Source organism: Aplidium turbinatum, chromosome 3 (genome assembly GCF_918807975.1).
Source record: "Aplidium turbinatum chromosome 3, kaAplTurb1.1, whole genome shotgun sequence".
Classification (NCBI taxonomy): domain Eukaryota; kingdom Metazoa; phylum Chordata; class Ascidiacea; order Aplousobranchia; family Polyclinidae; genus Aplidium; species Aplidium turbinatum.
In genome coordinates this window covers 16,055,177-16,066,544 of record NC_137474.1, presented here as the reverse complement: position 1 = coordinate 16,066,544, position 11,368 = coordinate 16,055,177, and the positions used below count along the sequence as shown (strand labels likewise).

General features: G+C 37.8%; 1 protein-coding gene across 2 annotated transcripts; it reads right to left on the bottom strand.

The window, feature by feature from the left end:
• Positions 1-376: 376 nt before the first annotated feature.
• Positions 377-10,942, bottom strand: LOC145767110 (uncharacterized). Of its 2 annotated transcripts, none has more exons than XM_082578865.1 (3): positions 10,853-10,942; positions 6,523-6,660; positions 377-2,501 (listed from the first exon to the last, which is right to left on the bottom strand). In XM_082578865.1, the coding sequence occupies exons 1-3, from the start codon at positions 10,899-10,901 to the stop codon at positions 2,368-2,370; spliced, it is 321 nt and encodes a 106-aa protein (XP_082434991.1). In that variant the 5' UTR covers positions 10,902-10,942; the 3' UTR covers positions 377-2,367. The 2 variants fall into 2 exon arrangements, with proteins under 2 accessions (XP_082434991.1, XP_082434992.1); XM_082578866.1 differs by having other exon boundaries at positions 6,523-6,617.
• Positions 10,943-11,368: the final 426 nt, after the last annotated feature.

Here is an 11,368-nt window from a genome sequence, read left to right as displayed (position 1 = left end):
ACATAAGTTCAGAAAGCTCGTCCGGAAGTTTAGTGCGGAATGAAATTGCTGCGCTAAAACGATGCTTCAATCATACGTAACTGTTATTTTCAATTGCATTGTGATCATTACAATAAACGTAGCGCAGTGCAAAATTGCAAAGACACCATCGTCTGCAGCTGCTGCTTATGGTATGATGGGATACGACAAAAAATCTTAATCCAATGGTTTTACGCCTTTGTTTACGAAGAGGTTTACAAGTTCATGGTAAAAGTTAATTGTTCTATGTCGTTCCGATTAATACTTAAACAAGCTAAACAAAATCCGCGCCAAGTTGAAATCTGCAAACAAAGATAGTCTTACCTGTGTAAAAGATAGGATAAAGTTTAATCGCAAACAGTGTAAAAAATTATATTTGTTATAAACAGGAACCCGATTTTTGAATGTTTACCAATAAACGAAGCACACAAAAATGAGCATTAAAATAACATAAGTTTCAAACCTATTCATGGAAGAGGAGAAATTACTCGTCTATAAATAACTCAATGCATTGGATTAAATTGATAATAGGCTAGTGCAAGAATTATGGATTACTCACACTGAATAAGGCGTGTTCTCAAGAAAACGACCAACAAATATTTTTTGCTAATATGGGTACAGTTGCAACAACGAGCCAGAAGTTATCTACGAAAAATCTACATTGTGTAGGTTGCAAAGGTCACGCCGTGCGACGGTACCAAGTTGTGGGAAACAAATTCTTGCTGCATGTTTTAAATTCATGCCCTGCACGGAATCAAGTATAAAGTATTCACATGCTAACTTCAGATATCTTTAGACAAAGGTACATTATTTTCTTAATTGTCCAATTGTTCAGGTTTTGTTCTGCTTTATGTGCTGTTCAAAGCATCAAATAAAAGATTAAACACAATGTTCTTCTTCGTCGTATGAGCTGTTAAACAATGTCACAATGTTAAACGTTGTTTTATATTTTTAAATTTTGTCGGCTACAACAAGGGTGTGCAACGTGCGGCCCGCGGGCTAAATGCGGCCCGCGAAGAAAAATTGTGCGGCCCGCAAAGATGTGCCAATTTTGAATTGTGTGCGGCCCGCGAAACGTGTTTATAATTTAGTTTAGTCTGGTACGTGTGAACGATTCGTTGTGGAGTAGATTATTATAGATTTCGCATCTTCTGTAAACCATTTTAGAAATCTCCCACCGGCCACCGCTAATCCATTGTGTTTAATTATTTTGAACGTAAAAATGTATGGTCACATAAAAGGCTTTATAAACAAATTACGACTTTGGAAAGCTCACATACAGATAGGAAATCTTTTCCACTTTGAGAGACTATGGAATGCATCTTGAGAAGAAAACTAAATTTGAAAAATTGTTGTATGAATTTTTGGCTCGTTTCAAAGACTTCAAATCTCATGAATACTTGGTATATTCTCTTCGCCATTCAAAGCACCTGATGATATCCAACTTGAACTGATTGATGTTCAAGAGAAAACAGATTTAGAAGCAAAGTATTTAGAAATGAATCTTGGCGATTTTTACCGAAAACATCTCAACCAAGATGACTTTCCACATTGGAAAAAATCCATTGCTTCAAAAATGGCTCTTTTTGGCTCAACGTATTTGTGCGAACAATTTTTTTCTAAAAAGGGCGTCATGAAACCTCCCTATCGATCGGTTCTGACAGACGAACACTTGGAAAATGGACTTCGAATTGCGAACACTTCCGTTAAAGTACGGTAAATTTGGAAAAAGCCGTCAGGAAAATAAGCCAGCTGCAAACTTCTCACTGAACTCGTTTAAAAGGACGGTGTGACAATAAATTTGAATGGCAGTTTTCTTCAGAAATTTATGCGTCTTAACTTATTATTTCTGCAAGGAGATAACCCCTAATAATGCCATAATAACATGATTAACAAAAAAAACTACTTTTTTGCGCCTGCAATTACTAGAAATCATATGTTAAATAAACGTGCGGCCGCGGTTTCACCTAGTTATTTATATCTGGCCCTCTTGTAATAAAGGTTGCACACCCCTGGGCTACAACTTTAAACAGTAACAGTTTTTTTCTGATTGCCCATAAAAAAACAAATTATGCTTTCGACAATCAGTTTTTCAAACACAAGAAATTTTTGGTTCGAAATATGAAAGCAAAAGCAGCTGCAAATTAATACATAAACAGTTTACAGATACAAAGCAATAACATGTGTAACTGAAAAGCTGTACAACTGCATAGACAGACAATGCTAGCATTTCTCGTTCATTTTAACATTTCTCGTAGATGCATCCAGTTATATAAGTTGGAGTTTTTAAGTTTTCAGTAATGGACCGATTCAACCTCTAGCTATTGCTTGTGGTCTGAACAAGGATATTCAATGTTTTACTGTAAAAGGTTTTTGACCTTTTCTATGAACGTAGAGCATGAAGATTCCGAAGCTTAGGACGATCAGTCCAAAGAAGCACACCGGAACCAAGATCTTGCCCACTGGAACTTTGTCTGACGAGCCTATACAGAAAAAGAGATTGCATTAAATCTTTAAAAAAATGTAGGCCTACCGTAATTTAAAATTGAAATTTTTTGTTGCAGCATCAAATTTCTAGTTAATAAAAAATCCCAATTTTTCAGAGTGTTGTAAAAAAGAATGACTTATAGTTTTGTTTAGGTTCAGAAGTAACGCTTAGAATTACCTCAAAGAGTAGGCTAACCTTTTACACTGTAATTGTTACTCTCATTTTGAATGTGAATGTGTGTTGCAAAACTCAGCTAAGCCCTAAAGCTTTCGAATTCTAAAGCGTTTCGTAACAACATGCTACTCATTTCTAGTGTGCGATGGCGACACCATTTGGGTTTCAACATGTTATGGTTTTACTTGTTATCGCTCTATAACAGATAAGTTTTTTCACCGATAGGGAGGGCTCATTTTTAATTTTATATCTGGTTTGCGATGTCATCACATTATTACCCAACTTATTCTCACTGAATTATGCTTAACCGGTCCAGTAAGTGAACTAAGTGACTGTTTGAAAGAACAATGAATGAAATTGATAAATAATTCTAATTTCAAACGTTTCAATCAGAATTTAACAAGCCATGATTGCTGAAGGCTTATACATTGATAATATACAAGCTTAGCCAATAACCGCAATCATAGCTTTGCATTTCCTTCGACTTAACTAACCATCAAAAGTTGAAGTATTTGCAGATGTCTGTCAACGACACAATAATTCTGCCGAGACTTGGCCTACTTACCCACAAGAACACGTTTTTAGATTTACTGTCTACAGCAATTTGACTATAGCCTACTGTGGCTGATGTGTTGTGCGTTTGTATGTTACGCAATAAGTTATATATGACGAACCAACAAGCAAACATAAAGATTCATAAATGCATTCTTTGGTTCGAATTGCTTTGTCAAAGTGGCTTAGCATTAATCTGTGCAATTACCAAAACAACTACCATAAAACTTGGCATTATGCCTTTCGGGAAGTGTCTGCTATAATACAACATGAAGTGGTAAAATCAGTTGTTAAAATACTTTTGTCAAACATTTTTATCTATCCTGTTGGTCTATGTCTAACACCCTTTTGATTTTTGAATCAGTCAGTGTTAATATTGCAGCCGATATAGGAAACATTTGGTTACATGTTCTCCAAAAATTTAATAGAAAAGCTGTAGGTTGTGCAACAAAGCAAAGTAAAATTTTCGATACGAGATTGTGCTAAAACAATTAAGTTTTTAAACTGACGTACAACCATAGATATCTTACATATAGATATGCAACTCAGCAATCGTGGAATTATCGTCACGCTCGACTGACTTTATGGACACAATCAACAATCAAGGTTGCCAGCTTGGCTAGCGTATCTATGGTAGGCTATTATTGTACGGTTTGGGCTTGGCGAGTGGTGGCTTTTGAGCTCCTTTGGAATATTTTTGATGGCGCATATTTCAAGTTTTCACAGAATAGCCTACTATGAAAAATCAAGACAATAATCTTTCTTCACGTAGGTTATGCAACTTCTGTTTCATGATCGTTGGAACTATCATTTAAGCTTATTTCCAGTGACTCATTAAAGCTTGTTGTAGGCAGTTTACAAACCTGAGATAGAGGGGCGCCGGAACGATTTTAGAGTGAGATATACGATAGCGATAATTGTCAAACATTTTCAGGGGTTGTCGAGGATTTTCAGGGGTTGTCAGGCATTGTAGAGTAGCTACTTTCAGGCATTGTTGGGAATTTCCAGACATTGTCGATCAATATCAGTGGTTGACAGGGTTTGGTAGTCATTATGGAACATTTTCAGGCATTGTCGAACATTTTCAGGAATTGTCAAACATTTTCAGGGGTTGTCGAGAATTTTCAGGGGTTGTCAGGCATTGTAGAGTAGCTACTTTCAGGCATTGTTGGGAATTTCAAGGCATTGTCTAGGATTTCCAGGCATTGTCGATCAATATCAATGGTTGACAGGCTTGTCAACCATTATCAGTCATTGTCGGAAATTTTCAAGAATTGTCGAATATTTTTAGGTGTCAGGGGCTCTCAGGCATTATAAAATACTTTAGATTCTTTCTGGCAGGCATTGTCGGCAGTGGCGTAGCTAGGGAATGTGCCGCCCGGGGTGGATTCAGATTTTGCCGCCCCTTCAAGAAAAAGCATGTGAAAACAGGCCCGATTTAGGGGGGGGGGCAGAGGGTGCAGGTACCTCGGACCCCCCGACTTTTAAAGGGCCCCCCTACGTGAAAAAAATGTGATTTTTTTACTATTAGCTTTTGTGGTTTCTGCAAAATGCTGTGCAGTGCTGAATTGATGCTACTGTAGACGTCGAGGGGGTGTTTCGCGCCGTAGGCGAATTTTTTTGCACGGGGGCCCCTGATCTAAAAGTGCCCGGGCCCCCCATTAGCTAAATCCGGCCCTGTGTGAAAATGAAATGCGTTTTTTATCAGATTATAATCAAAATCAAAAATCGTAGTCTAAAAGTGCCGCCCCCAGACGTGCCGCCCGGGGCGGTCCTCCCCTCCTTCCCCCCCCCCTAGCTACGCCACTGATTGTCGGACATCTTCAGGCATTGTCTAGGATTTCCAGGCATTGTCGAACATATTCAGTGGTTGATGGTTTGTTAGGCGTTGTCGAACGTTTTCTTGGGTTATCGATCATTACCAGGTTTTGACAGGTTTGTCAGGCATTGTCGATACTTATGATAGCCAGGTCATTTAAACGCTGCTGTGTTTGTGTATACCGTAAATACGTTTACAACCTACGCAAAATAGAAAGGGATCATTCTGCTGCGCATGCAAAGCTGGGAATAAAAATGCATGAAAATGTTCGACAATGCCTGACAAACGTGTCAAAAACCAATAATGATCGACAATGCCTGGAAATCTTAGACAATGCTAGAAAATGCCCAACAATGCCTGAAAGTAGCTTAATCTAGAATGCCTGACTACCCCTGAAAATGCTAGACAACCCCTGAAAATGTTCGACAATGCCTGACAAACCCGTCAACCACTAATAATGATCAACAATACCTGGAAATCCTAGACAATGCCTGGAAATTCCCAACAATGCCTGAAAGTAGCTACTTTGCAATGCCTGACAACCCCTGAAAATGCTCGACAATCCCTGAAAATGTTCGACAATGCCTGAAAATGTTCCATAATGACTACCAAACCTGTCAAACACTGATATTGATCGACAATGCCTGCAAATCCTATAGATAATGCCTAGAAATTCCCAACAATGCCTGAAAGTAGCTACTCTACAATGCCTGACAACCCCTGAAAATGCTCGACAATTCCTGAACATGTTCGACAATGCCTGAAAATGTTCCATAATGACTACCAAACCTGTCAAACACTGATATTGATCGACAATGCCTGGAAATCCTAGACAATGCCTGGAAATTCCCAACAATGCCTGAAAATAGCTACTCTACAATGCCTGACAACCCCTGAAAATGCTCGACAACCCCTGAGTATGTTCGATAATGCCTGAAAATGTTCGACAATGCCTCACAAGCCTGTCAACCACTGATAATGATCGACAATGCCTGGAAATCCTACACAATGCCTAGAAATTCCCAACAATGCCTGAAAGTAGTTAGCCTACTCTACAATACCTGAAACCCCTGAAAATGTTCGACAACTCCTGAAAATGCTCCACAACCCCCCAAAAAGCCGACAATGCCCGACAATGCCTGACAATGCCCGACAATGCCTACAATGCCTGACAAAGGGTATTTAGAGGTACCCTCTGTGACTGTGATTTGTTTTCAATCGCCAGAATCTCCATAAAGCAGTCCATGCGGAACGAGAATGTGACGTCATCACAAGCAATCCATACGTCAACTTGAAAACGAAGAAAGTTTTATTTAAACAAAAACCAAAAAAATATATTAAAAATAAAGTTGTTTTGCTGTGCCAAGTTTGAAGTCAATGCATACAGCCATAGCTACGCTGTTAGCCTTCAAACATCTTACGCACCACTGAGTTGCATATCTATATATAAGATATCTATGGTACAACTGACCTGTGCAATTTCCTGACAGATCAGTGAAGTTGTTTGTGCAATAGCAAGACCCATTGAAGCTATGAATGCATGCTTCGTCTCTTTCGCAAGGTTCACTAAAACAGGAAACTTTAAATTCAGATGCAGATGTGGTGTATACTGTAAAAAAGTGGTGTTCTGATGAGGCAATGTTTCTGATGCAACCTTTATTGCAGTAATCTCACTCAAACTGCTCTGAGAGCTAAAGGAAAATTTGTAAATTACCTCGACGGCCGCAATACAACGATATAGCAAGAAAAAAATAATTAAGGGGTCAAAACAACTACTGAGGAAGCAAACATTTTAATATTTGAAATAAAGAGTTTGTTCAAAAATGTAGCTACTGAATTCAGCCAAACATCTACGAAACGTCATTCAGTATGTAATTTAATGTTATTACAATTTGTAGCCCAATAGTATGAAAAACGTATGGTTTTGCCACCTTTTTTTCGTTCATTGACTTGCTGGTAGGCCTATATCGGCTATTGTAGTTAGTAGTAACTTATCTTTTTCGTCCGTCGGGTTAATGACGAAAATTAAAATGGAATGTCGAAAGAATAGTTGGTTTGGTTGGTTTTTGAATCTTTATCCTCGGACTGACAAAGCCTTGCTTGGTTATTCCTGGTAGTTTCGCATACTTGTAGAGGCTCTTGACACAGGGCCGGTTACCGAGATTGGCAGAGTGAAGTTTTCCGATTATTGAAGTGTTGCTGCCGGGAAATTATTCCATTCACTAGGTGCCGCTGAATGGAGAGCAGTCCTGAAATGCGTTGCTCAAGCGCACACCCCGAGAGGCGAACTTGCGCCCGTGATCTTGATCTAGGCGCGTAACCACTGAGCTAACGGGTAGACAATTGTGTTTACTGAACGGTGATGAACTATTTTATCAGCATCGTCAACGCACGGTTACCAAAGAATTGACACTGCGAGAAGAGCACAATAAACAAAGCAAGGCCAGACAATTCAAAGAGCCGGCTTGCTACAACCGTGGTGGCGGGGAACGGTGTGACTTTGGGGTGGCAATGCACCCGGGGGAGGGTTCACCAGCTTAGGACGCGGGGTAAGGTTGTGGAATTTGTGGCCTGTATGACCTGTCCACAAAATTTAGAATGGCGCAACGGCCCAGGGAGACAGGGAGGCTTAACTTTTCGCAATGCAAAAAGTATTACGGCTCTAGAGTTAATGCACAAGTATTCATTTGGCCTTCAGAGCATTTTGAGTTTGAGATCCTTGGTTTTAATGCAACAATTAAAGATAAATTGAAGTGTTTTGCGCTCAGCTTTTACATTTCAATCCTAAATCGCCATCTGTTGCAGAGACAACCTGCTGTCATAAGATTTCAGTGTCGCCTTTGTTTATAACTTCATGTAGTTATTACGAAACACGTGGCACTTTAACAGTAAAATTAAATACATCTCGAGAGCTAAATTCACCCCATCAATGGCGGATTCGAAGAGGGGTAATCCAAATCACCCCCCCTAAACACAGAAAAGTAACTTTATTTAAGGTGTATTTCCCAGGTCGGATTGATTTACGTATCATTGTGTTTTGTTGATATCCCCCTTCCTCTTAAGGTTACTTGGTAGATCCGCCTCATGTAACATCATGTGATGCAATTACAAGAATACGCAAACTTTCTGATTTTGTCCAAAAAAGCTATTTCTAATCGTGAGTTGATTTGAATTATTTCAACATGCACAATGCACATCATAGTGAATTTATCGTCATAATTCGTCATAGCACATGACTACAGGTAGGACCTAACCATGTAGGCTGTTGGGAACTGTGTTCCGAAAGTTAATGCAAACCGCTACTACCACAGCGAACTCACAGCATCAGGCTAAAACATGTCGTTAGTAGAGATGTAAATGCAAAAAAACGAATCTTTTTTTTTAAAAAACGTGTTTTTTTATCAAAAAAAACTTTAGCCAAAAACACTCGTTTTTTTTTTTTTTTGTTTTTTTTAAATATTTTTTCTGGAAAAGTTGCAAATTTTTTACAATTTGCAGTTTAGTTTCATTACAGTGCTCTTGAAAAACGTTAAACCAGTAAAAATGGTTTTATGGTTGCGCTGAAATTCCTAAGTGTTTGTGCTTGGCAGCAGCATATGTTTTTTGCATAGTCCTACGTTGTTTCGCTTTTTTCTTCATTCTCAGGCATGTTTGTGGCAGTAGACCTGACAAACATTGAATTAATGCAATTTCATATATACATGACAATAAGTAGATGAGTTAATTTCTTTTTCCTTTTATGGAAGTTAGCCTACGATGTTAGTATACCGGGACTGGTTATTCTTGTACACACTCAATGGGTTGACAAAATTTTGACAAAAACAAGACGGCAGTATTCAGAACACACATTACCTTGTTTGTGGTAATTTACTAATGTAAGCTATTGCCAATAGCTTGTTTCAACAGGTTTTTTAACTGATAGCTTAACAACGATGTTTATGCTTTATAAATGTTGAAACAGAAGTATTCTTTTCGTGTGTTGTAACTTGTAAGATCTTAATAGACACTTTGTCATTGATGCTTCTTGCAGATCATTTGTGACATAATGCAAGAGATCTTATCACTAATATTTTTAGCTGTCAAAAGTAAGTGCATTTGTCAGAAAAGGTTTAGGTTAATGTTCCTTTCAAATGCCCACCACCCATGTTGACTATTGCTGTATTGCTAGTAACTACCAACCCTGAATGAAGAAATTTTCCCTTTAAAGTGGAGTTTTTCAGCACTGCTCAGTGTTCACATAGTGAATAAATGCTTCATAATACTTTTCCTGACAAGTATAAAGTTTTACCCATATTCCCACAATGCAGGATAAAAATACAAAACAAACATCAAAGATGAAAACTTATTTTATTTGGGAACTAGGCCAACTATTTTTTGAGATAAAAAGAAATTTACCTCTTGTCGCTATGCACCAATAAAACCATGATGCATAACTTTAATTTTTTTTAATTTTTATTGGATAGAGGAAAGATTGACGAAAAGTTTGGCAAAAACAGAAAAGTGCAAAAGTCTCAAAGTCCTGCAAACTAGTTCAAAGTGGATGGATTAAGTGCAACCATATCATACTTCCTTTAAACATGTCTATGACAGCACAATGGTGTGATTAAGGGAAAACAAACATGACTATGACATCACAAAGGAGTATCGAACCTCTTCAGGGAAAATAAAAAACATCAAAATGTTTCCATCTTTCACTACATTTAAATGTGATTTGGGCTAAAAGTTGGGACTTTAGCACTACACTGCTTTTGCCAAACTTTTTATCAATCTTTCCTCTACCCATTTAAAAAAAAATTTTTTTAAAGTTACGCATCATGGTTTTATCGGTGCGTAACGACAAGAGGTTAATTTCTTTTTATTTCAAGAAGTAGTAGCTAAAACTTGCTTTAATGTTCATAAACAGATAGCCCACCCAGAAAACACGGGGGTAGAGCTAAAAATTATCCAAATATGTTGAGCGGTTCTTGAGATTTTGCCGTTTTTCTATTGCTTCTTATCTATGAAGCCACCTAGTGGCTAAGGTTATTTCACTTATAAGTAACTCGAGAACCGCTTGTGTGGTTTTTATCAAGTTTGCACCAAATGACAAATGCTCATCAACTAGAACAACCTCTTGACGTTGTATATACTGGAAAAGGTGTGGTGTGCTGGTCAAAAGTGCCTTTGTGAAGCAGAGAAACAGGACACTGACCACCTGGTCCTAACATGCCCATTAACCAAAATTCCAGGTGGCTTTGAAACTGTACCCGAGTGTGGTACTGCATTTAACAACTGGGTGGACCAAATTACAGACAATACTTGAGATGTGCCAACCATAGGACACTGTTACTACTATTTGAGACGATGAGAAATCTTTATGGCTCATGTGTTGAGACTTGATGTCTACAAAATTGCAATGTAACAATATACCAGACATATAGTCTGATTTGAAATAAGTTATACGAGTTATGAGACTGTTTGTTTGTTGAAAGAGACGCTATTGCAACGAGTTTACCCTAATTGCTGCATATTGTGACATTTAATGTCAAAATAGGTAAAAAAAAAACAAAAAAAACGAATAAAAAACAAAAAAAAACGATAAAAACAAAAAAAACGAGCTCGTTTTTTTTTAAAACAAAAAAAAACGTTTTTTTACATCTCTAATCGTTAGTATCTACATTGTATAGTGAATTAATTCATAGTGCTGTGATATACCATATTCCTCAAACACATATAATCGATTACGTTCAAATACTTTTAAATCAGGTTAATTACTTGATGTAGTTCTATAGTAACGTTATTTTACGATAACCGGCACTTACCTAAAACAAGATAAGTTACGGCAAAAGAATAGAAAGCGTCATGGAACATTCTTACAAAAACTAATCAATAAAAACTCATTTTCAAGCACTAAATCAAATATCACACCATCAGAATATTGTAGCTTACGGAACCAAATAACTTTCAACATTATAAGTTGTCATATCATCAGCATCTGAACCATGGTGGCAGCTGAACGTTGCTTTTCACCTGCAAAGTTCAGTTAATGTCGGACTGATTTGGATGGACTTGACTTGACCCGAGGACATTAGCTGGCGAATGACAAAAGCTTAACGTACAAACTTAATCAATCGCTGAACAAGCGATTTACTGTTTGACATCCCTCAATGTTTGAACAACTACATTGTAATGGCTTTCTTTGAATTATTACGCATTTCTCTCCAAAGTTTTGCTTTTAGTTAAAGCATAAAATACGGTAGTATTTTTGTGTAGATGTGTAGATCAGCGTTTCTCAACCTGGGGGTCGCGACCCCCAAGGGAGTCGCGAAGGTCATTTC

What these genes read in the sequence shown, in the direction of transcription:
- LOC145767110 (XM_082578865.1), bottom strand. Translation starts at nt 10,901, where the DNA reads ATGTTCCATGACGCTTTCTATTCTTTTGCCGTAACTTATCTTGTTTTA. An exon ending in CGTAACTTATCTTGTTTTAG is followed by an intron (nt 6,661 to 10,852) that starts GTAAGTGCCGGT and finishes ACTTTTTTACAG; the next exon opens with TATACACCACATCTGCATCT. An exon ending in TCTGTCAGGAAATTGCACAG is followed by an intron (nt 2,502 to 6,522) that starts GTCAGTTGTACC and finishes TTTTCTGTATAG; the next exon opens with GCTCGTCAGACAAAGTTCCA.